This window comes from Alosa sapidissima, chromosome 23 (genome assembly GCF_018492685.1).
Source record: "Alosa sapidissima isolate fAloSap1 chromosome 23, fAloSap1.pri, whole genome shotgun sequence".
Classification (NCBI taxonomy): domain Eukaryota; kingdom Metazoa; phylum Chordata; class Actinopteri; order Clupeiformes; family Clupeidae; genus Alosa; species Alosa sapidissima.
The window spans coordinates 485880-511968 of record NC_055979.1 but is presented as its reverse complement, the minus strand read 5'-3'; the positions used below and the strand labels follow the sequence as shown (position 1 = coordinate 511968).

General features: G+C 41.5%; 1 protein-coding gene and 1 long non-coding RNA gene across 3 annotated transcripts in view; one reads left to right on the top strand and one right to left on the bottom strand.

The window, feature by feature from the left end:
- The window catches only part of arhgap20 (Rho GTPase activating protein 20), a 38315-nt gene extending 26872 nt beyond the window's left edge, over positions 1-11443 (bottom strand). For both annotated transcript variants that reach the window (XM_042080117.1, XM_042080118.1), the window contains exons 1-2: positions 10843-11443; positions 5378-5463 (exon numbers count right to left, since the gene is read on the bottom strand). In XM_042080117.1, coding sequence (XP_041936051.1) covers positions 5378-5463; positions 10843-10941 — 185 coding nt within the window. In that variant the 5' untranslated portion in view covers positions 10942-11443. The remainder of the gene's footprint in view (positions 1-5377; positions 5464-10842) is intronic.
- Positions 1215-25447, top strand: LOC121698232. The gene is made up of 3 exons (XR_006026724.1): positions 1215-1226; positions 2513-2516; positions 24923-25447. It is a non-coding gene; the product is annotated as an uncharacterized LOC121698232 (long non-coding RNA).
- The last annotated feature ends 642 nt before the right edge of the window (positions 25448-26089 follow it).

The window sequence follows — 26089 nt, the reverse complement described above, 5'->3', positions numbered from 1 at the left end:
TCCCCAGATCAGAGACCAAGAGGAAACATCACGAAAAATAACATCCTGCCTCTCTAGATGAGCTCCTCTCACTGTCAAAAAGGACTTCTGCTATCGGCCCAGGGCTTCCTCTGAGACAAACGGACCCTAAGCAGGGAGGGGGAACAGAGAGGGCTGAGGGACCACGTTTAAGAAGAATAGAGAAAAACAGAGGCAAAGAATGAGAAGAAGAGAGAAGGAAGGACAGAGAGAGGCAAGTACTGGAGGGCTGAGTGACTCAAATCTTCAGCTGATCACAAAGACACTAATTGTTAAATATACAGTTCTGTAGTGTCTGTAGTGTATCGCACAAACAAGACGCCAACACCCCCCCCCCCCCCCCCCCCCCCCGCTCGGATGGCAACCGATACCAGACCTTGACTAACACATTTCCTGCGGGAAACCCTGGACTTCCTGGTCAGAAATCTTGTGAGGAGATACTGTACATGGCCGATTGATGATGCAGTGATGTTCCTTCCACTTGCAGATAATGGCTTACTGGATGATTCCTGGATGAAGTTTTGAAATGCATCTGTAACCAGTTCCATTGATATGTTTTGCAACAATAATGTTGCAAAGGTCTTGAAAGAGCTCTTTACTTTTACCCATCATGAAAAGTTTCTTGTGTGACAACTTGGTAACGAAAAACTTTTTATAGCTCATCAATCTCTTACCAAATTTCCCTCACGGGATCAAAAAAGTATATATACTTATACTTATATATGTACTAACCCAGCTTATATTCATTTGCACAGATAGGAGGGATAATTGCTTTCTAACTACGTATAGATTCCAGCTCGTTCCTTGCCATTCCTTGCCTTTGTGTACTGTTTTTTCTTAGCGTGTTCAATACTTTTTCCCTGTGCCATTCCACTTTTTTACTCATAACTCTACTTAGGGACATTAATGTTTGGATTTTTTTATATGTGTGGATTACCTAAGTTAATACTAATGTCTGGTGAAAATTTCAATAGCCAATAGAAATTAGTCAGACTGACCTGTGTGTATTATTAGGCCTTAGTATTTTAATGCATGTCTATGGATCAGTACTTAAAAATGAACAGAGACGGATTAAACAAATATGGGCCCCTGTGCACAATATTAAAAAAGGCCCCCCCTCCCCCTGACCGCGACGCGCGCGGGTGCGTTTGCGCATGCGCGTCAAGTGACGTGCGTGTGCAGCCAGCACTTCTCTCTTTGCTGTCGCTGTGCAGGCTGGTGCACAATTTCACATAATGAAAATGTAGTACATTATGTCATATATTATAACTCAGGCCCACACAGAAATGAATTCTAGCAGCTGTTTTTATTATTAGGCTGTAATCTCCCTTTGCTGGCCAAACAGTCTACAGCAACATTTTTCACTAAACGGACCGGACAACAGTTGTCATATTTCTGACGGACTGGTAGCAGGGACGTTGATAGTATTTTGTGAGAGGTGGTGCTGATCATATTACGGGGGGTTCGGGGTGTTTCCCCCGGGAAAATCTCTAAATTCTGGCTGTTAAATATACCCTTTTAACGCAGTTTGGAAGGGGCATACAATTTCACTTCACTGCTGCTTGACACTACCTTGCATGGAGACATATTTCATATATGTTAGCAAAACTATAGCATTTGGTAAATGGAGATGCAGATCATCTCCCTAATTAATTTCTTTGTGCAAGAGCCCACATTATGCGCTCACTCCAGCGAGACGAGTAAAATAAGTGTAGGCCTATCTGTCATCGGCATCGCCATAGGCTATTTGCTACGATATAAGCTACTGTTAGGCCTACAACAAGTCACGATTTATTAGGCTATCCAATCGCTATGCTGTTTTCATGAACATTGCAGGAATCCACTTCATTCACCTACCCACGAGTGGGTCAGTTTCACTTTCGCAAACACGCATACACATTGAATGAGCACTCATAGCCTACTGTAACCTAATGTTATGCCTCTATATTTTATGAATTAAGAAGTATTTATTGATCAGGAAAACATTTAGTTTATTTTTCTTTCGGTCCGCGGTTCCATAACACCATTCAGTTGTGCCGCAAATTAATTATTATTAGACAGAAGCACCGGGCATAATCTAGCCTAAATTCATGGCAATTTTTTTTTTTAAATCCGAGGGCCCCCATTGGCTGAGGGCCCCTGTGCACGTGCACAAGCCATGATCCGTCCCTGAAAATGAATATTCTCTTTTTGAATTTCAAGGTTAGGCTTTGAGCATAAACTACTACTGTGATAAAGAATACAAAATAAATGTATATTTTATGCAAACTAGAACAGTAGTATAGAGCTAAAGTACATCAGGTAAAAGGCAGTGTAGGCTAACAGTAGTCAGCTGTGCAGTAAGTAAACCTCCCTCCCAACATGTGCTAGTGAGAGATGCTAGCACCTGGATGAGTTTCCTCTCCCACTCTGAGAATGAAATCTGCACTTCAGAAGCACTTACATACACCAAACTTTCCAGTTTTATACCTAACTATTTAAATGGCTTTTACAGAGGGGTTTGTTGATATATTATTCCTAGCCTGATATATGACATTTAGTTTTTTTTAAGGCTATTGGCAGTATTTTCTGGTCTACTGAATAACTAAAAGAGATATCCATAATTCCCTGTGACTTTTCATCTAATATGTCAACACAATGAAAAAGTCATTTTGAACCTGGCTTTATCCAATGTTCATTTGTAGCATTTAACGTTTATGCAAATCAGCACATATTTAATTAGACTGTGTCTAATTTGCACATTTAAACATTAAATTACAGAAAACTTGTAATACATTTTTTTTCTTCATATTAATATAAGTAATAAACTGGGGAAGTTTCATAGTGATATCGGCCAGTTACTTTTTTTACCCTATTCACCTGTAGTGCCTCACCTTATATTTAGGCTCAGCTCTGGAACCAACTTTCGGATGACATCAAAAAGGCCCCAACTGTAGCCAGTTTTAAATCTAGACTTAAGACCAAACTGTTCTCAGATGCTTTCTGCTAACTGCGCCGAGTTACAAATTCTGAATCTGCCTTGATAATTATTCTACCTTGTCTTTTATTACTTTTTTACTACTTTTGCCTTTGGGCCCAAATACAATACAAACTATTCTTTGACTATATTGCCCTTCTATGCTTTTATTTGTTATTGTTTGGTTTTGTTTATGTAAAGCACATTGAATGACCTCTGTGTATGAAATGCGCTATATAAATAAACTTGACTTGACTTATAATTAACACATTGAACAAGAAAGGCTTAATATCGAGAATTGCTCAAGGGATATCACCGGGCACCCTTTCTAATCTTATTGCGTTACCCCTTGGCAACAAAAAACAGCAACAAAAAAAAAAATTTCAATCCACAAAACCAGGTTCACCTAAATTATGGCATTTAGCTGTCGGACTACTATATCGGTGTTGACAATTGTCTAATTTAAACCAAAAGTGATTAATGCTGGCATTGTCATTGCCATGAGCAAAAACCTAAACCTATTGCGAGCAAATAAAGCAGTCTACTTAAGCCGACCAATATTTGTCATTATTTGTGTTAAATATCTGTGTTCAAAAAAGTACAGCCTGGACAAATTTCAAGTTATCGCATCTTTGCATTGTCCATCTCATGGCTCATTGGTAGCACGTTGGTACTCTGCGCACGCGACCAGAATTCGCATTTTATCTCTCCTTTTCACTTTGAAGTGAAGAGTAGGCCTACGTGACATAACAATAGGTTTTGATCCAAATATTTATAGTCACTCTACATCAAGAGACCATTAGGAACATGACATAAGTTAAAAATAATAGTTTCAAATAAAGAAGCACAGCATTATTAAGTATTTCCACGTTTCACTGCATGTAGTCAGAAACAAACGCAAGCTCACCGAATAAGGGATAAGGGAACCTACAGTACAACAAACTTTTGTGATCGAACTACCCTTTCTAGAAATACCAAATCTAAGAACGATGGATGATTGAGCTTTCTGGCTGATGATTGAGCTTTCTGGTGCCCCAACATTCTTGCCAATAACGTGTGTGCATGGAGAGGGGGTGAAGAATGCAGACGTCTCACCATGGTGACCTCTGACCTCTAGCTGAGACTCAAACTAGAGCCTGCTGGCCACACATGACAGTGATTGCTCTCACACCCACTATCTTATTGCTGATTGTTTCTCTCACAGCAAGAAGAGTTTACTGCTGGATCACATTAGAATAATAGGTAAGTTTGTATGACGCACATGAATTGCTGCAAAAGCATCAGGGATGGTAAGCTATAACTGTTGTACACTAGAGCTGTAATCGGGCCTTAAAAGTTAGGCGCGACAAGGCCCGAGCCCGACAGAAATCAGCCCAAGCCCGAGACTGACAGCTTTTTAAAAGCCCGAATCCGTTTACAGCTCGACATTATTCAAATGTTCGCACGCACGTAGCTCTTTTGCCTTTTGTCAAGAATGAGTAATTTATACATTTTTTAACATCATTTATTCATCATGACTAACATAGGCTAGGCCACTTGGAAGTTGGAACAAAGAAATAAAATAGCCTAAGTCCTCTGTAACATCATAACATCTCAGCACTCTGAAGTTTGCAGGAACCCTCCCATACTCAGCCCCGACATTAGTTCTTGCGCCAGCTCTTTAAACCCCTCGCCATTTACGATATTAAAAGACCTAATGTCTTTAGAGCGAAAGCTGACACACTTCTTCTCCATATAACCATTTGTTTCACCTTTGCAGGGTTGGGTTTTGTTGCTGTAACAAACTATGTGATGTAAGTTTGGGCACTGGCAGATGTGGACAAGCTTTAAACAACATGCCTTATCAGCAACGAATTCCCTGTCGTTCTGCAGAATGTTGCATCCTTTGGATTTCACATAGGCTAACCCACTGGCTCATTATTCTCATTATGCACATGGTCAAAACTTTTCCACACCACAGACTTTGCTTTCTTTGCCGGTGCGATTAAAACGTAATCGCTAGAGGCCAGCCTCCGTTTCACCTCCTCAGCATCCATTTTTGCATTTTTCTCGCAGCTAATCGGAACGCATCACCTGACCGCTCATTTAGCCTTCCACGCAAGCCGGAACGCAAGCCTGAGCCCGGCCCGAGCCCGCATGAAATGATAGAAATGAAGCCCGAACCCGACCGAACCCATCAGGTTCGGGCAAACATCTTCAGCTCTATTGTACACTCCATTCACAGCATGCATCTTACATCTGAAGCACTTTTACTTTTTGAGAAAATCATACTGGATATGGCAACACTGGTCCATTTGGATCAACTGAATCCAGCATCATTGTTTGAAAGAAAAAGTAAACATTTATGTTGCAAAAGTTTTCTAACTAAATAGCTCCTATCAAATAGATAAACTACAACATTACCTGGACAGGGTTCTGGATCGGGTAAGTGCTTTACTGATGACCAGCGATGGAGCGGACTGCCTGCGATGCATCATAGACTTCATCCTCTAAGAGAGAGAGAGAGAGAAAGAGAATGAGTGGTGTCTGAGCAAAGAAAAACATTTCAGCAATCCTTCAGAATGTTCCAAAGTTCCACTTGGGAACCTTGAAAAAAAGGTTCAAAGCGTGGCTTGGACAGGAGAGCAAAGACTGTATTTGGGCCCAAATGCATAGACCCTGCTGACAGGTATAAATATATATTTCTTAAAAGACATCCAACTCTTACTTAAAATGTATGACTGTACAGTGTACAGCATAGAAACTGTGTGCACAAAGTGATTCAATCTAAAGCCTGTGTGCATCACAAGCTGTTTAATATGGGCAAATCCTTGGTGTGTCTTTACCTTTGACTAATGACGGGTGTGAGTACATTTGCACAGAAGGCCGGTTGTATCATGAAGAATGCAGTGGAGACAAAATGTACACAGGAGTTTTGTGCAGTGGTTGCCTTAGAAGCATGTGTTCCTTATCTGATACAATGAGGACCCCCTCCCCAATCAATTTACTAGTCAGCCCACAGCCGATTACACAGCCTTCACATGCCAGCCAACCATATTTAAGGAAATTCAATTTTAACAGGCGTCCATTACATAACATGCGTGTGTGTGTGTGTGTGTGTGTGTGTGTGTGTGTGTGTGTGTGTGTGTGTGTGTGCATGTTATTTGTGTTTGCTCTATGCTTAATTGAGGACACAGAAACTTCCCAGCAAACACCCGACGTTCGGTGAACGTTCCCTAAAGGTTCGCTGAAGGTCACACAAAATAAACCTTTAGAACACGTTTCAAGGATGTCCTCTAAGGCAGTGTTTCCCAACCTTTTTTCCTTGAAGGCCCCCTTGCCTGTGTCTAAGACAAGCCAGGGCCCCCTACCCAAACTCCTACCCGCATACACACACAAAAAAAAATAAAGTGATTGACTTCTGAACTTATAAGTTTGTAATTAGAGGTAATAAATAGCTACATGAATTTAAATGCAACAAAAATATGTTTTAATTTGGATAAAACAGAATTTTGATTATCCAATTGGGTGTGTTATTGGGATTTTATAGGCTACATTTAATGTGCGCAAATATAATTTTGGTAACCTTACAATAGGGCTGTCAATCTTCTTCCATAACCCAATTCGAATTTCATTCATTATTATTTTTAATAGCCTAATCAAATTATATTTGAATATTTAATGCTCAAATTTTGCCTATTATTAATATTTACGGTGCATCTCTCTCTATACACTGTATAAACGGGCTTATGCATTGCCAATGCCACTATAAACGAGTGGTTGACTTGTTATATTAAACAAAAGCTCAGTCTACCAACAATATCTGTACAACTTGAGTGGTTTCAATTTCTTTTGCGCAGACGCGCACACACACTATGAACGCCCATACCACTACCACTTTATTGAATGCCTTTATGTTTGATAACGCCAAATTAGCAATTACCACTGCTCTAAGGTATGGTTTTGTGTAACCTTAAGCGAACGTTCCCGGAACGTCATCTTACAGCTGTTTTATACAACAGTCAGGGCACTTTTAGGGAATTTTCCCTGACGGTAATATTAAAGATACATTTTTTTATCTATTAAGGAACGTCTCCAGAACGTTGCCTTTAGGTCTTAATGCTTATTTTTGTCAAATCATAAAATCACCTTTAGAATGTTACCTGACGGATTAAATTTTGAATCGATTAAATTTTGAACCGGTCGAATTTTGTATCATCAGTGGAGTAGATGTCATCGTGTCATACGGAGCCTGTGTGTTTGTGAGAGTGAGAGAAAAAGAGAGAGAGAGAAAGAGGATTCAATAAAGCACCGAAGCTGTGCTGATCTGGAAGCGTCTTTCATGTTGAGGTTGCAACGTAATTTAGCTTTAGGTCTATTTGCTTAGTTCCCAGCATGCATTGGAACTCAGTCGCAGCATTTATTATTGTTTTGATTTTAAAAAATATGGTTGAAACAGTTTAGCCTTCTTTTGCTGGTGTTTTGAACAATAACATGACGGGATATGCCCATTAAAAATGATTTAGTTTATTGTGAAGAAAGACACTGTAAACGTGACAGTACTAGGTAACCCAGTATAAATATCCAGCTGAATCTTTACTTTATTATCTCGTTGGAGGACGCAGGTATCGCTATTGCTGGCACGAGGTAGGCTAAGCCTAAATGGTCACACACAGATAGTAGGAAAACTAATGATAATAATAATTAGATATGATGTACACTACCAGTCAAAAGTTTGGAGACACTTTGAGATTTCCATTGTTTTTTTTTACTCAGGGCAGCAGTTTTCAGATTACATTATGTGCTTACATCATTGCAAAAGGGTTTCCTAACTAATCATTAATGCATGTGTATGTAACAACTGATAACGGAAAGATTACATAATCAAAAACATATTATTGCATCATTTATTAAGTATTAACAATAGTGTATAAACATATTTTAGATATAGGCTTATTTACTATGAACAAACCATTTATAACTGTATGAACAAATACTTTACTGATTATAAATTATTTATGAACAATAAATTACTAATGATGAACAAACCAGTAACTAATATGTATCAAAGGTTTAATAAATTATGAATTGTGTGTAGTTATTATAAAGTGTTACCCATTTTTTTTACTGGCAACTGGTGAGTGACTGAGTTATGGCAAACATATAAGACAATAGTACAGTACTTAAATCATACGACTCCTTTTCCTGGCTCTGGTTGCAAACATGTTTGCTGGATTTTAACATGTTCACTAGATATTTTCCAATGCTTTTCATACATGAAATCTGTACAGTATGTGTTTATCCATATGATAAATTAGATAATAAATCTCATAGATAGGCCTAATGCATTTCCCTAAAAAATGCCAACCCATTAAATCCATAACCATTTCTGCATCTGCTTACATTTGCTTACCATGTACTTCAACATCTAAAGCTCTATGGTTTTAAACAGCAGACCTATCAACACTTAAAAGCTTTGATTTTGCAAATGTACACTGATGTGTGTGATGAGTCTTTCAAAATGGCTCTGATGTACCAGCAAAGTTGAAATGAAATGCAGGGCAGTCCAATTTAACCAGTTTACTCAACAAAAGTTTACATCTGATATGAGACAAGGGGAGCATTATCTTACCAGGTCGATCATGTGAATGAACAGAACTCTCTCATAAACCTTGAAGGGAGATCTGGTTACTGCTTAGAGTACAACTAATAATAAAGTCTGTATCATAATTGGCCAAACGTACAGTGGCGTCGTCACATTAAAAGGATATTTAACTTGGGATAACTCAGAGCAAGTCCAATGAACGGGCAGTGGTACTGCTTGTGTGTGTGTGTGTGTGTGTGTGTGTGTGTGTGTGTGTCTTTGACTCTGATATTTGACCTTTGCAATTATATACTTTTTACTCTCAGCAGGGAGAAAAGCCGAACAATGAGATTTCTCTCTTTCATTTTTTCTCTTCAAATTCTTGTCAATACATCACACCAGAAAACCATCAGATCCTAAGAGTGGGACAGTCTACCAAATCGTCAAGAAGTGTTTTGCGTTCCTTACAGTAGATTATAGAAACAAACATTTTTTTCCAGACCGGACAGAGCCCCATCCAAGAGTACAAAAACTACAAAAATCTGTGCACGTGGACATAATAAGTCCCTCCCAGGTAATGGCTATGTAAAAAATATATAGGCCTAGAAAGCGCAAAATAGCCTATGATATGACATAACATTGCCCCAAAAATTAACAGGGACTGAACCAAAATTCTTGGACATCTGTAGGCTAGGCTATGCGCTCGGTCATTAGAGCGCCGGTTCCGCGCACCATGACGTGATGCCCCAGATAGCAAGAGGCTGGCGGACCACTGTCGGCCCAATGGGGGAAGATCTGGCGGTCCGCTGGCGTTTTGCTCATCGGTTCTCTGGCGGGTTGCAGACAAATGGCGCAATATTTTGCCACTATTGATCTAAAATATTTTTCATTTGTTCAGTTATACTCCATACATAATTTAATAACATTTCATGTCTTTTCTTAATATTCCTGAAAAGTTAAATTTAAAGAGATGGTGGTCCAACGGTGGACCATAGTGGCAATCCACAGGCGGCATAGCACCAGCCGTCCGCTGCCAATCTGATTGCTACCTGGGTGCAGCGGCAGTGGTAACTGTACTTGACAAACATTGCAATTAGTAGCCTACAGGCTACCAGGGATAGCAGAACACAACTATAAGACTTTGTTCTAACTGGCCCTATAGGCCTACGTGTTAACCACAGTCAAATAAATAAGGAGTGTGAATGGAAAGCAAGCAATCAAACAAACTATTACAAACAGGATGATCCGACCACTGGTATTCAAGGCGGGGATGAATGCTCAAAATAACTTTCCTCTGCATAAACATGGAATTACGTTAAATACAGCACAGTTCAGACAGACCTTAGCAATCAAAGGCGCCAGTGACTGCGGCCCTGACCACGAGCCATGGGGAACTCTGTTAACAAGACTTTTCCTTTTACCGATTATATTACGTTGTATGAGTCTGACTGGCCTTACAGCCACCTACCAATATTCAAATGTCGATCCTATGAAAAATGTAATCTATCTGCGGGATGAAGGCGACATAGAGCCTTCGAGGTTTTCAGTGCAAACGGTTACAATAGCCTAACTAACTCAGAGACTCACTGTAGCTTACAAAAAAAACTGAAATAGGCTACCATTATTCGTTTTCCAGCCAGTACTGTAGCTCCTGAGATTAAGCGCCGTTAACACTCAGTAGGCTATTCTATGGTTCAATAAAAATAGCCTACAGGGCACAGTATTTAATCTTAAACAGCTCTTTTATGCCTACTTGCGTGTAATATGTGAGCATATAGCCTACTGACACGGTGTCCGAAGCTGAAGTTAAAAACCGAGGTGCCTGAATCACATCACTTCGTGCATACTTGTGTCACACGTGCACCTGGTCCCAGTGGTTGATTCACTAAGGAACAGATACAAGTAGGCTATGCTACCCTATCAGTAGGCTACGGCGTTTCAAAGTGCATTCCCTCAATGAATACCTGCGCTACCGACTATCCTAAAATTGCTTTCCATTCTCGTAGCCTAGGCTACAGATAATAAAATATCGCTATAAATGTTGTGGACTGAATATAGTAGGCTAGCCCTATGTCAAAATTTCACATTTTGACAATGTAGACTACCAATGTCAGAAGTAAAATGAATGTGAACAGTAGGATACATGACCGTGAAAAGTACATTATATGTCAAATAAAATGCAAGAAAGTCATATTGCCCTGTGTCTTTTGTATTTATTTATGTGGAAACAGCTTTCCCAAAATGTGCACGGAATTTCTGTTAGGTTGCATAATGTTAGGCTACTCAACACACGACAACAGCCTACCTTTTTCTCTAACTGGGGACACATTTTTGGTTCCCCTGTCAGTGATGGGCATCGGGTTGGATTGATACTCTCTTGCTGCTGCGGCGACATGGTTTCCATTCAGACAGCTTGTTGAATAATCCACGGGCAGGGAGCTTCAATGCGCGTTTGAAACGCCGAACAGAAGTTGTTTTGAGGTGTGCAGTATTCCCATGAAATTAAGAAAATTCATTTTTTTCGATAAGTACGCCTAGATTTCACTCCATGCTTAAACCAACCCAGTAAAATAAGATGCGACCAGCTATCAATAATCCCTCTCCAGTTGCGTCTCAGGTCGCTAAACCCACTGCTTGCTCTGAGCGGCAACACTGTGTTACCCATTGCTTCATCATAGAGGGAAATCTGCGCCCCTGGGTCCTAGAGCTGACATGTAGGCCTCCGAAGAATGCTGCTTGGCCGAGAGAGTTGAGGGGGTACGAAAAAGGATGCACTGACTGAGATGTGTCCTGGGTGAGATTAGCAGTCCAATCTCATGTGACAATATAGCACTGTTAACGATTGACATATTCAGTAAACATCCATAAAACATTTTGCAATTGTAAAATTATACAATGCAGCAGGGGCGTCGGACTGGGGGTAAAACCAGCGTTGATTAAGGGGAGGAAGGGGCCCTAGTAATAATATATTTGATAATATGTAGTAATAATATATTTTATTATATTTATTATGGGGGCCCATCTGTCTATGCATAGGGCCCAGGATCTTGTACTACGCCCCTGCAATGCAGCTATGTGCAGCCGTGCACATGACTGGTGTGCCTCACTCACCACAAGATCACATGCAAAACCTACCCGTAGGCTTTCTACCTGGTGAAAACACATTCACGTTTAGATATACCGAAAAAATTCAACGCTGTGTTCTTTCATAGCCTAATATAGAATAATTTGAACACCAACAGTCAACAATCGCACCAATGCCAAAGTTGAACCTGCACCCAAAACTGATTGTTTGAACTCAAAAACGTGCTTGCTTGCCGACACCAGTTGCAATGTATTAGTTACAAGTGTTTGTGGGAAACAACAGGGGGCACTCTTCAAGGTATCCTGTCCATACATTTTATATGATTAACCAGTAACATTGGATACACATACAATTAGTATCACAAATATTAAGTGATCTTGATTTAAATCTCACTCACTAAACATGTTGATGATGGGCTTTATTCATGTCTTCTAAAAATAACTTCCATCCAGATTGAAGAATTCATTAAGAGTTCATCTGAGTCCTAGTCTCATGGAGTTCATGGGAAACTCCCACATTTCTCATCCACTTTTGACTGATCTCTGAAGACAAGCAATTTAAATCTCACAACTTCTCACAGTCATTTACAGCTTTGTGTTAGAGCACACTGTGCACCCTAAATCTCTGAGAGAGGGTCATTGGGGTTGCATGCAATGGGAAGCCTGATGATGCCTGATACTTAATCGACAGACAAGCAGAAACAGGCCTCTAGGCTTTTGTTATCACATGATCTTGCAAACAATAACAAACTAATCTACCTAAGGTATGTAAGACAAGCCAACCCAAACCTGAACGGCTCACTGCCAAAGCTGCCACACAGGATAGACGCAGTCATTTTTCATGATCTCAAGGTAATAAATCAGGAATGTGAATTATTTTGTATGAACAGTCCTGTTAGTTATGATTTGAGGTCCCATTTTAAGGTCATGTGACAATGAACTATGTCTGTTTATTGTAAACTCAATTCAGCCCATTTTAATGGTTATCATAAAGAATTAACATTATGTAACTTCATGTAAGCTATAATATAACATATGAGTTCATTGGCTAAAATGAAAAGTTTCTAAAACACTGCTGAAAGTTACGTTGTACTCAAAAGTAAGAAGTGGGTGACAGAAAAGTTAGAGAAAACTGGGCCATACTGTGAATTGTGTTGAATTTGGCAGAAGTAGCACAGACGCTGCACTGGGTGCAGAATATAAATGGGGGTGGGGGTGGTCGGCTATGTCTTTCCGTAACGCAAATAATTAAGACAGCTAAACTCATTCGGGGAGTTGGAAGATTCTTGCAATGAATACAGTCCAGTGCCTTGGGCAAGGACGGGGCAGTACTCCTTTATGATCAGTATAGAGGATAATCAGTGATCTAAAAAGAAATGTTCCACATGTCTTTTTTTGTAAAACTATAATTGTAGAACGTCTCTATAAAATATCATGATAGCAAAATAAGCAAAGTGTACAATCCACTTAGGGAAAATAACTTGTGTTAGTGTATATACAAAAAGTATATCAGACTGTAAACATTCATAACATTTTTAATGTTAACCAAGTTCAGATGAGTTCTCTCTAATTTGAAAAAGCCAGCCAGTCACTTCATGATGAGGTCACAATATAGCCTTCAAGGTCAGAGACAGAGATGATGTGTTTATTGTGCAAGAAAGGCTACCTGACCTATATGGCCTGTCAAAATGATGCCAATCACCCACCCCAACACTTTTTCTCTGTGAATGTGCATTCATGTGTATAATGAAAAGTCAGCATTAAAGGTGGTAAAAAGCGTAGAACTTTCGACTATTCTGTCTACAGCCTTGTTTCAACAGGACATTTGATCAATACAGAGGCCATCAGCGTGTTAGTGTTTTTTGATCAGTGTTAGTGTTTTTTGATCACAGAGCTGATTTCTATCCAACTGATGGTCTGCTTTAGGCATTAGAAGGGTCATTTGACAGTGCACCTGGCAACTGAATCGTTATCTCCATGTTCATTAGCCAGAGATGGGCAACTGGCGGCCAGCGGGCCGCATGCGGCCCTCCACCTCACTCAGTGCGGCCCACGGATCAATTTTGAAATGTCATTAAAATGTTTGTTTCACATGTTTTTTGCCACATCTGAACTGGATCCTTATTGTAATGATACGATACAGCGATAGGGGCGCTTCCTATATAAAAAAAAAGCTTTCTTCACTACAGCCAGCGAGGAAGAGATACAGAGTGTGGTTTATAAAGAAAACTCAGAATTGTACATTTCAGACAAGGTGGGAAACAGCTGATTTTATCACAGAATTCAAAGTCAACTTATGTGTTTAGTAGGCTATGTTTAGAAACGAAATCAGTCGTGAAAGATTTCAACTTAAGACCACTACAACACCATGCACGAAGATAACTAAAAGTAGGCTACATCGAAGCTGCTAGAGCCGCTGTCAAAGCCGACCTCAAAGTAAAGCAGGGTTCCCACGGGTCATGGAATTTCAGGAATATCATCAGCATTTTAATAAAGTGTAGGAAATTATATCTTTAGGGGGCAAAGTCATGGAATATCAGGGGCTTTTGTTGTAGGAGTTTAACATTTGCCAAAATACATTAATACAAATATATTGTAATGTCGGCGCACAAGACATTGCATAGCGTTCTCCCACGCAGGGCATGCTGGGATGCGGGAGCGAACAATTGGGGTTTATGTCTGTATTTAGCATCTTTGTTGTAACATGTTTCCCTTTTAGTTCTCCCTCGTGTGTGGACAACTGTGTGTGTCGCTATCAAATTGTTACATTGGTGTCAGAAGCGACTTTCGAACATGGCCTACACTCAGCGAGAGAAGCTGGGAGCGGGAGACCTCACCACTGGGTGGAGGCCCACGCAAGAGGATCCGGAGAGAGCCCTTGTAAGGGCTGCTAAAAAGCTCAGGGCCTTCTATCGCTACTGCCAACGGAGGAAAGGTGCTGTCGTCTGGACCTGCCTGCTGCCATGGGAGGAGATCTTGCCGAAAGAGGGGCCTGAAGAAGCGTTCGCCGAGAAGACGACGCTGGCCTGGGCAGTGACACCGCGCCGGGCAGTTCGAAGCTGGAGCTGCCGGTGGCCGCGACGCGTGAGCAGAGCCGAGGGAGAGCGGCGAGGAAGAGGTTCCTGGACGACGGACGGTTGGTAGAGACGCTGGGGGCAACGAACTCACGAAATGGAAAGGCCCTCTGAACTTTAAAACTTTTGGGTGCGTGTGAGAGGCACCGTGCTGTGTGGGCGCCCGTTCTAGTTGGCCTGTTGGCCGGCACCTTTAAAAAAAAAAAAAATAAATAAATAAAAAAGTTTGTTGTGTGGAGTTCGATAGCATGGCCATCTCGGGGGTCGTGCCTTCGCTGAGGCCACGAGGGAGTGGAACGGGCCAGGAGCAGAGCAGGACGGCTCTGCGAGGAGGCAACACGAGGAGGGACGCCGAAGACGGTAGCTGCAGCGGGAGAGCTCAGCGTGGTACGGTTACTGCAGAGTCTGTCCTGGTCGGTGAATCGACAGAGCGGAGCGGCGTTGGTACAGCTACATCTGACCCCCCTCGAACCCCGGTGCTTGGTACAGTGTCGACGGTTGAAAAGGCCACCTAGGGCCCCGCCAGGAGAGGAGGAGTGCCGCGGTGACACGCCGCGGAAAGTGCATCCTGAGGGCGGCTGCTGAGAGGGAGCTGGTGACGAGCGGGGACGGCTACGTGGCTGCTAGCACGCCCGTACTGGATTGCTAGCAGCGTGGCTCCCCGTTGAGTGAGCTTCTGCTGCGTGCACCCCACGTGAGTTGGCGGGTACTGTCGCACTGGACTGAGTGGCGGGCGACGCGCGCCGACGTTAGCACGTGGCTACCTCGTAGTCATTGCCGAGGACGGCAATGGCTTGTTGGGGGAGCTGTGTAACGTCGGCGCACAAGACATTGCATAGCGTCCTCCCACGCAGGGCATGCTGGGATGCGGGAGTTGGGGTTTATGTCTGTATTTCTCCTTAGTTTTGAGTGTAATGTTAGAGTCTTTATTGTAACATGTTTCCCTTTTAGTTCTCCCTCGTGTGTGATCCTCTTTGTGTGGGGGGCTGCGTCCACCCCTGTATGTGTAGCGTGTGTGTGTACTTGACCTGCCCCTTGTGTATTGTGTTCTGTGTCTGTGTCCCTGCTCTCGTTCTCAGCTAATAAACCTTTTGATTGGACAACTGTGTGTGTCGCTATCAAATCGTTACAATATTTACACGCAGCATTGGTGTTTGAGTTATTAGCTTTTTCCATTACTACTTGCTTGCGTGGTTGTAGTACCCTACCTGTTTTTTCAATGCCCATTTTTTAAATTTCCTGATTGACCATGGAAATTCAAGATTTTTGTCAGGGAAAAGTCATGGAATTTTACATTTGACTGAGAGTGGGAACCCTGGAAAGATACACTAACAACAGAGCCTTTTTACTAGTCACTACAGGGATACAAGGAAGTTTATTGTCACATGCATATAGTTACTGGAAGTAAGAAATGCAGTGAAATTATGTCTGGTGTCAGCCTATTGCCATTTATGGGGGGGGGTAAAAAGTGCAGTAGAAGAGGGGTTTAGTAGATTAAGTGGCAAGGGCTGCATAAGAAAGGTGGGGGAGGATTGGGATTGGGGGGGGGGGGGCACAACAGGGGCAAGGAAAACTCCCTTACCAAGGAAGAAACCTTGGGCAGATCCACGGCTCAAGGGGCTAACCCAACTGCCAGGGGTCTTGGTGTGTGTGTTGGGGGGATGACAGGGGAGATGGGATAGTGTGCTGTGTATGTGGGGAGAGGGCAGTGTGCAATATGTGTGTTGGAGAAGCTTCCTCATGAGACGATGTGCTGTGTATGGGGGGGGGGGGGACTTACTATTGCAAGCAGAGTACTGTATGTATGATGTATGTTCTATGGAGATGTGCAAAAGTTGGAGAAAGTCAGATGTGTGTGTGTGTGTGTGTTTTGACGTGTGATGAAATAAGAAAATAAATAAAAGGTCTGTAGCATAGGGAGAGGGATGTAAAAGTGCTAAAAGTCATGTAGGTGTGTGTGTGTGTGGGGGGGGGGGGGGGTCATGAGTGCTGAGGAGTGAATGAGTGCAAATTCAGTATAGTGTGAATTCAGAGTTGGGAAATGTTTGAGAGTGCTGAGGAGTGAATGTGTGCAAAGTCAGTATAGTGTGAGTTCAGAGTTTGGATGGCCTGGGGATAAAAACTTCTCCTGAGTCTCTCAGTTCTGGCTTTGTGACTACATAGGTGTCTTCTTGATTTCAGCGGTAGGAATAATCCATTGTTAGGATGAGAAAAGTCCTTCAGAATCTTTTGGGCTCTCAGTAGTACTCTTCTGGAATAGATATATTGTAGAGCAGGGAGTTGAGTTCTTATAGTACGTTCAGCTGAGCGCACTACTCTCTACTACTATCTTACTACAATCTCTAACTGTGGAGTTCCCATACCAGGTGATGATGCTACCAGTTAGAACACTCTCAACCGCTGAAGTGTAGAAGGCCTTCATGATGGTATGTAGAAACTTTGAATTTCCTTAGCTGACGAAGGAAGTAGAGTCGTTGTCTGGACTTCTTCAGAACATATTGAGTGTTAACAGTCCATGTTAAGTCTTCAGTAATGTGGACACCAAGGTATTTAAAACTTGTGACTCTCTCTACAGGTTGCCTGCTGATCATTAGTGGGGTGTAACTGTAGTTCTGCTGCTTCCTTCTGTAATCCACTACCATTTCCTTGGTTTTATTGATATTCAGTGTCAAGCTGTTAGATTGACACCACTGTGCCACCTCATCAACCTGATCCAAGAAGAGCTGTTCACTGTTACTAATCAGGCCCAAGATCACTGTGTCATCTGCAAACTTGATGATGGAGGTATGACTACTGTTGGCTTTGCAGTCATGTGTGTAGATGTTGTACAGCAGTGGACTCAAAACACAGCCTTGGGGAGCACCAGTGCTGATGGTTATAGCACTATTACCCATTACAGTGGAAAAAGGTTTATTGTGAATGTGTAATATTTTTTAGTTTATTTCAAGTTCATTGATGAATAGAAGCAATATTAAAAATGCATTTGAGTATAGAAAATATTACATTAATGCAACCGTACAGACATACTGTGTGTGTGTGTATATATACAAAATACTCCTGATTCCTGATATCCTAGTGGTGGACGTGTCATGCACGGTCACATCTGGGCCTCTGACAGCGACAAGAACATTTTGTGGCCCTCTCTATCATCAAAGTTGCCCATCCCTGGTCTAAGTGTCCAGGACCAACAGGACTGATCTGAACTCATGCTGCATGTCATTCAACAGCTCAAGGAAGGACAATACCTGGTGGTTAATATGTCTATGTTTTAGCTTGGTATAAGGAGAGTTCTATACTTTCTTAGCCACCAACTTGTTTGAAAAAAATATATCACAACCATCTGATGGCCAATACAATTTTGATGCACAATAGATAAATGCCTGGTCTCAGATTTGAGGAGGCCTAGGGAAAACATATTTTGTGCAATTTAGAAGTAGGTTGCTTCAGTGCCGACAATTACATGCATATAGTATAAAACATATGCTACATATATGTAAACTGTGATATAAATGATTAAAACCTCTCATGCAATTGCCTAAAAGTGGATCAAGATGTGTTTTGAGGGACAACAATGGACAGTGAAGCCCAGCTGCAAGTAGCCTGAGCAGACCATGATGCCCCCACCCCCAAGATCGTAATCTAATCAGACATGCCTTTAAAGATGGAAGGTCTATCTCCAGAGGAAGAAAAGATTGGGGAAGACTGAGGTCGGTGGCTAAGGCAAGCTAGGATGGCTAATAAAAAACATGTTTTAAATGGATGAATGGCAGACACGCCCTCCATTGCACACTCAGTGGTGAGCGATAGAAATAGCAGCAAAGCCCCAAGTCACAGGCACTGAGGTTTTCTTCCTCTCCCCGCCTCTATAATTAGTCAGATCAGTCACAACATGAAACCATCCAAAAAGTTGCTTCTCCTCTGAATCCAGTCACCAGATCCCCCTATCATTACCAAGCCTTGGCTAAGCTTGATGGTTGGGGAGTATGGTCAACAGAGAGTCTGAAACCATTAAACTATCTACCAAGGTTTTCTTGCTTGTAGGGGACTAGCATTGAGCACTGTGGGACACAAAATGTTTTCCCTCTGCATGAAGGAATCTTAAGTAGGATGACAGAGGTTCCCAACTGTGGCCCACCAAAACATCCTCCTTCACCCAGATATGAGCAAATGGCAGAGAAGTTTCTCAAAAGTGCAAGGGAGTAATCTACTTTCTTTTCCCAAGGAGGGTAGAGAATGATGCCTGAATGTCAGAAAGCACAGAGGGGTTTCAAACATCACCCAGACGTGAGCCTGACAAATAATCTGAATCTGGTCTTCCTTAAAGTAAAAAAAAAAGAAAAATGGCAGCATAAGCGGTCATGTCAGAGGAGCTGGAGAGGGTCACGAAGGTCACTTTGGCCAATCAGTCTTCAGATGAATGAAACGTCAGTCTGGAATGCTAATAGGCCAAGCAAAAGACTGGGTGAAATAGAGTCTGTGCATATCACAATTTAACTCTCCATCATCCCGCTGAAAATGCTCAAATGACATGGGCTTCTGGGAGAACTGTTTGGAGTGGCTGTTAGGAAAACCTTTGAATCAATAATTGAAGAATTCAATGATTGGAGGACTAGGCCTGTCCTAACTTCTTATGGATTCTCTATTTCTGAACTGTCTCAAAACTTAGATTAAAGCACTTTTTTGTCAGTAACCTATGTGAACTGTCTAGGGAAACTGCTCTTAGCCACCAAAAATCCAAAGGAGATGCACCTTTGAGTTAAATTATTACCCACATGGGATCATACTGATGAGTACCAGTGTTCTAAATTGAAGCCCTGAATGACATGTAGTCACCAAAGCCTTATACCAGTATACGAGTTTTGTCCCAAATCGTTATATCGTTTTTAAAAAGCATTAATAAGTCATGCTATTTAACCCTCATAGGGTGTTCGTTTTTTTGTTACACAGGAGGTGCTGCTGGGTCTAGTGGACCCATGGCATTTTGGGCCTTTTAATTCAACATAATCAAACTTTTTTTTTAAAATACTCACAAGATGGTTACTTCATCCCAATTGCAAGTAATATAAACAACACATATGTTAAATGTGTTGTCTTTACCTTTGTGAAATCACAATTATGAATAGAAGTGCCACTCGTTTTTGTTTATTTTTGTATTAAAATATAACAAAATAAGGAAATGCATCATAAAACAGGCATAACTGGAAAATAATCAACAATTGTACAAGTTTTATTTATTTGAATTTCATTAGAAATGGAACATACTCAATAACATCTGTCTGAATAACAGCAATTTTATACCAGACTATACCACACATGAGGGGCAGAGTCTCACTGTGTGTGTATTGCATATGTATTTTTTGATAGGGGATGGCATGAAGAGGTAAAAAGAAGAATTGATGTCTTGTGCATGAGTGACTGCCAAGCGTGTAGGTCCTGGTAGCATCCGAATCACATTGGCAGCCATGCAGTGGGGTTCATTTCTTGAGCAGGAAGACCATTCAATTCTACCATTTTTTGACATCCATATGTTGTCATTTGCAAGATGCTGACAGTCTAGTCCAATGTCTGGCTGCTCAATGGCTGGTTCTATGGCTGGCTGCTCATCGGCTGGTCCTGGGGCTGGCTGCTGGCGGGCTCGTCATGAGGTTTGCTTGCGTTTCGGAGCTGGCTGATAGGCTGGTCCTAATGGCTGGCTGCTCACGATCTGGTCCTGAGGCCTGCTTGCGTTTTGAAGCTGACTGACAAGCTGGTCCCGTGGCTTGCTGCTTATTGGCCGCTCCTGGGGCTGGCTGCTGGTGGGCTGGTCCTGAGGTTTGCTTGCGTTTCGATGTAGGCTGACGGGGTAGTCCTACAGCTAGCTGCTCACGGGTTGGTCCTGGGGCTGGCTGCTTGCGGGCTGGTCCTGGCTGCTCACAGGATGGTCTTGGGGCTAGCTACTCACGGGTTGGTCGTGGGGCTGGCTGCTTGCGGGCTGGTCCCGGCTGCTTGCGGGCTGGTCCCGGCTGCTCACAGGCTGGTCCTGGATGATTGCGGGCTGGTCCTGGCTGCTCACAGGCTGGTCCTGGCTGATTGCGGGCTGGTCCTGGCTGATTGCGGGCTGGTCCTGCCTGCTCACGGGATGGTCCTGGGGCAGGCTGCTCGCAGGCTTGTCCTGGCTGCTGAAGGGTTAGTCCTGAGGCTCTTTTACATTTCGGAGCTGGCTGATTATTATCCTCCTCTTCAAACTCAGTGTCGGACTCTGAATTTTCAGAAATGTTATCCTCATTTCTTTGAAACTATTTTCTCTGCATCACCATCAAAACCCTCTGACACACAAACACACAGGACCTGATTTCCACACTTTAACTAGTTCCGGGTCCAGTGGACCCGAACATCCTGTGTGTAATATAAATGTGAAGGGGGGGTATGCAAGGGGGGTTCATTGAAAATGTTTTCCGATTTATGTTCCTCATAGAAAATGAGCCAAGGCCAATGAATCTTAGTTTAAAAAAATAATTATTTGTATCATTTTTACTAAGCTAAAAACTGAAAACGGGTCCCACAGACCCGAACACCTTATAAGGGTTAATCGTATTTCAGGTAATATTAATGTAATTGCAGTTGTGTTGTTTTAATTGAGTATAAATAAATCAAATAACAATACCCAATTACAGTTCTACTGAAACTACTTGGAAACCAAAATGTAAAAACAATATCTATGAAAATTCATTAAAATGGAGGATACCATTTTGGAACCAAATTCTTCATATGTAGCCTATTATATCAATTAATCTGGAACACATTGGTCGTATTATTACAGTATTTTTCAACTGCTTACACACTAAATCTTTGCTTGTCACACAATTTTCTGAACATGTCTTCCAAACATCATAACCCCACACCAAATCTGCCAAACCATACATTAATTCTCAGTGTTTGACTTTACTTCAATTTACTAAAACACATTTTGCAAAACACCACACACAATTTTCTACTTAACACACAAAAATCCAACAGGAAGTAACTTGATTTCGTTTTTCAAACACAACCCATCAAAATGCCACACTAAATCACCAGTGCTTCACTCTCTCTCTTCACGTGTAAACACTCATTACTTTACTGAACACCATCCAATCATTGCCTTAGTATAGGCCTATGAATAGATATACTCTATATGTAGGTATGGACCCTTTCAATCTGCTCCTAGAGGATTTCCGGTTGAAATGTTCAGAACCAATTCAGATACTTTGAAAGGAAAATTAAAGTAATCGGACTATAGCTTACAGTAATGTTCTACAAAACTAAAGTCGACTTTATGTAAAAAATTTTGCTCTAAAGTGACGCCAAAATGAACGGGGGTCAATGGAATGCTAACTCCAGGTGAAGCCTGATTAGCTTCAGAGCCTCACTAGGGTAGCCTACGTCTTCCGAACGTTCAATTACTCCCTTGGATATGGCACCCGCAGTTTTGAAGAGACGGCAATCGTCGCCTTCACTTTTGATAAGGAAAAAAGCCTTAGACGCTAAATAATAGCCTATACGCTAGGCTAAATAAAACGTTAACATTAACAGAGCTACCAACCACAGCCATCTAGACTGCACAATCTCACTTTCACTCTGCTACTAACAGTTGGATATATAAAGTGTTTGATCAGTTTATCTACTAACAACGATCATAAACTAAACCAGGCTACTTGCTTCTAGGCCATATATTATTATTATATTATGCATATATTTTATGCATCCCAAGTAAATTCAATAGTCATCAAATTTCTCCATATGTCAGAAAGCATGTTCCATGCATTTATGCATAGGTAGCATGACAGCATTTTTTAATTGGGAAATTATTTAGCCTAAATGAAAGCGATAGCTTTGCATTTGTCTGAAGTGATGTAGCCTAGATATTATGTTTGTTTCAATATTTGACAGACATTTTAAATATTTGTAATATATATTTTAATTAATTCAATGTATTAAGATATTGTTAACAGTTTTTTCTACCTTAACATAATGTTTCCAAAATCCTTTTGATGGCACATAACCTCACAACATGACGAACAGCACTTCTGCGAATAGCCTTGGCCACACAGCTGAGCTATTCACACCCTGTGACATAACAACAAAAAGATGTTGCTCACATGCACAAAAAACATGGCGGACATTCGTTTTTTCGTCAGCAGAAAGTGAAAAATTCTGAAAGGTTTCGGCACTAATGTTCAAATTAAGTTTTAGATTGAAAAGTTGTGTTTTATTTTCATAATCTTCGTTCAGTGAACACATACAACCGTCAGTTTGGTAGTTAAAGGTGCCCTGCCACACAAAACCGTTTTTACTTGTTAACATGTTAGGTCCATATGTGTTTGTGCTATGGCGTGAATGTGAAAATAAACAGCTACCTCCCTCTGTCACCTCTAGCCACTGAAAAGAAATAAGCAGAGAAATTAGGCCAATTGCAAAAGCTCTTCAGATTGACGTGGAATTGATGAGCTCATTACTATTAATGAGCTCGCCCAGTTGAGACCGTGCCGACAAAATTTGGACAATGCTAGCACTCGCTAGCCAAGCTAAGTTCATGCCAAAGATAATTAATGCGTAGTAAGATGGGTTGTCCTAGTTCATGTCTATGAGGGCAAAGTGGAGTTCAGTCAGAGACGGGCTCTGATTCAGTCCCCACCTGCACAGGGGCGTGTCACTGACGTATGACTGACGTTTGAACGCCTCGGTTCCACGCCAGACAGAAGCCGGAGTACAAAACAAACTTGGTGTGCCTTCATTAATGTTGATTTTCTCCCGACTGGAGGGTCATACTGTCACAACATTCTCCTGAAATGGGGAGGAGGATTTGGAAATCATGATACCGTGTCCGAAATGTGCATCCATTGCTCAGAAAAATAAGGCTAATAAGGCTAATAAGGCATAAATAGGGAATAGTGGCCCCCCCTCGTGCGGGGCGTGTACTACTGCCACCCTATTTGCATACATTTCCAGGGACAGGAAATGGCCTCTCAGGTAGTATCTTCGTAATCAACCATCTTTGTTCATGCCATGAAGCTAAAATTAGTTGATAATGGCTCATGTCATGTTATGGACAAAACCTACTAGCTGTTAGCCAATCAAAGTCAAGCAGCTTAGCTCGTTGAATATTAATGAGAACTGGCGCAAATCGAGTTTAGTCTTCATGTAGGCTTTCAATACCATGCTAGAATGGCTTGAAACAAGGTAACCAAGGCATTTTTTTCCACAAAAAATGTTACAGAGTCCATGGTACAACTTCAGACATTACCACAAAGTAATGAAATACGTGTTGCAGGGCATCTTTAACAGAAATTTCGTGAATATAACGCTCAGGCCTATAAACTATAAGTTTACCTACAAACACCCATTGAGATGTGGAAGTAGATAGTGCAGTGATCACAGACATGGGTTAGTATGTGGGAGACCCTGGGTTTGATTCCCGCATGATATGTTTTGGCAGAGTGAGTGCGCACGTGTACCAACGTCTCTGGAGAGAAGGCGCGCAATTTGAACAAGAAATCGGTTCTCAAACAGAAGTTTTAATTGCAACAATTAGCTAGTTCATGCACCAGGGTGTAAATAGCATACATTACTATGTACAACAGGATACGAATAGAATCCACTTCTAACTATATGCAAACAGCATACCTTATTCAGAGTGTCTATTACACAGCTGAGCTATTCACACCCTGTAACGTAAAAAACAAAAACATGTTGCTCGTTTTTTTAATTATTATTACATTGTGTGATCAATATGCCAGAGTAAATGCACAGGGGTGCAAATAGCATACACTGATATTTGTACCAGACGGGGTATTAATAGAACACATTGCTGTGTGCACCGGGGTACGAATAGCATACATTGATATTTGTACCAGACAGGGGTACGAATAGAATTCACTTCTAATTGCACCAGGGTAAGAATAGCATACACTGCTAATTATACCAGGGGTGCAAATAGCCTTACCCATAATATAAACTCTTGTTCATTCATTGCTTCATAAAAGATCAACATCCCATGTATCTTTTAGAGTATTGAACCATTGGCCCAAGCAGTGTGAAATAACTCAAAAATAATAGAATTGCATAAACATAAAAGCTGAGATCACCCACATAGCAAGAAGCTGGTCTGAGGGCAGATCTGGTGTTCTTCCCATCAAAACATATTTTGAATACAATCAATGTTATTATTTTAATATTCTGGCAAGTTTAAAATATTATGATGGTTGACAGTGGGTCAGAAGTGGTGGTCCGATATCTGAAAGCCTGATTTCACTATCTGGGTTTTTGCGCACAATTTGGTCCCCCTCACTTTTAAAATATCTCCTGCGCACCTGTTTTGGACAGACTCGCAATAGATGTAGTAGTAAATGGATAGTGAATGACTACACACCAGCATGGACAGAGTGAAAGAGTGAGGGGAAAGAGAGCAAGATTCACAAACACCCACAAATATTATGCAAGCCTTTGTTTCCACAGCACAAGAGCCTGGACAGAGGGTAAAAGTAAGCGAATCACATCATTAGGCCGCCAAGGCCAAAAATATCTCCACTTAGGTGGGTGGGGGTGGGGACATACCATTCACCAGTGCTATGGTCGTCCTCATTAACTGTTCATCATTAATATTGTCTTTCTGTGCAATCTCATGCTATTGATTATCCTTTGCTTGTTCAAATTATCTTAAATGTATGTCTCCTTTTTCTTTCCGCAGTCCATATATCCAGGATTAAAGTCTTTAAATTCACTGTGCGCAGTCTTCCCTCCTCATCTCTCCTGTGTTTCCCCAGCACTCATGTTGGTTCTTCTCTAATGAGTGAAGCTGAAAAGGGAAACGCTTCAGTTGTCAGTGTCTGTAATTGCCCTTCTTTGCCCTCTCTCTCTCTTCTCATCCCCACATTCACCACTATGTCTTTCTTTCTGAGTTTGATGTTAATGGGAGTTAGCAGCCAAGTTATGGACCTCCCATGTTTCGAATTCCAGCCTATAATGATAATTGGAAAAAAAAGAGGGAACAAATTATCATGGACAGTGTTGCTTTAAGCAATCAACCATTCCACTAGTAAAAAAAAAACAGGTACGTGCTGAGCTAGCTGTAAGTTTTCAAACCAATGCCTAACCCCTCAGCCCACTGAACATGCATACTGGACCATACCTCTCAGATTCATGAGATCAGCAGGCATTTCCCATACATGTTGCTACGGTGCTGGAGCCACTGTTTTATTAATTTGGTGGTTCATGACTGCCTATTAAATACTTTCCTCAATTTTTCCTTGAGCTTCATAGCAGTCCCAGAATGCAATGGAAAACAGAAAGGCATATTAATCAATCTCTCCACTGTCCCTTTAACAACAAGAGAGTTTGAAGACACTTGCACTGCTTCCTATAGTTTTTAAGCACTTC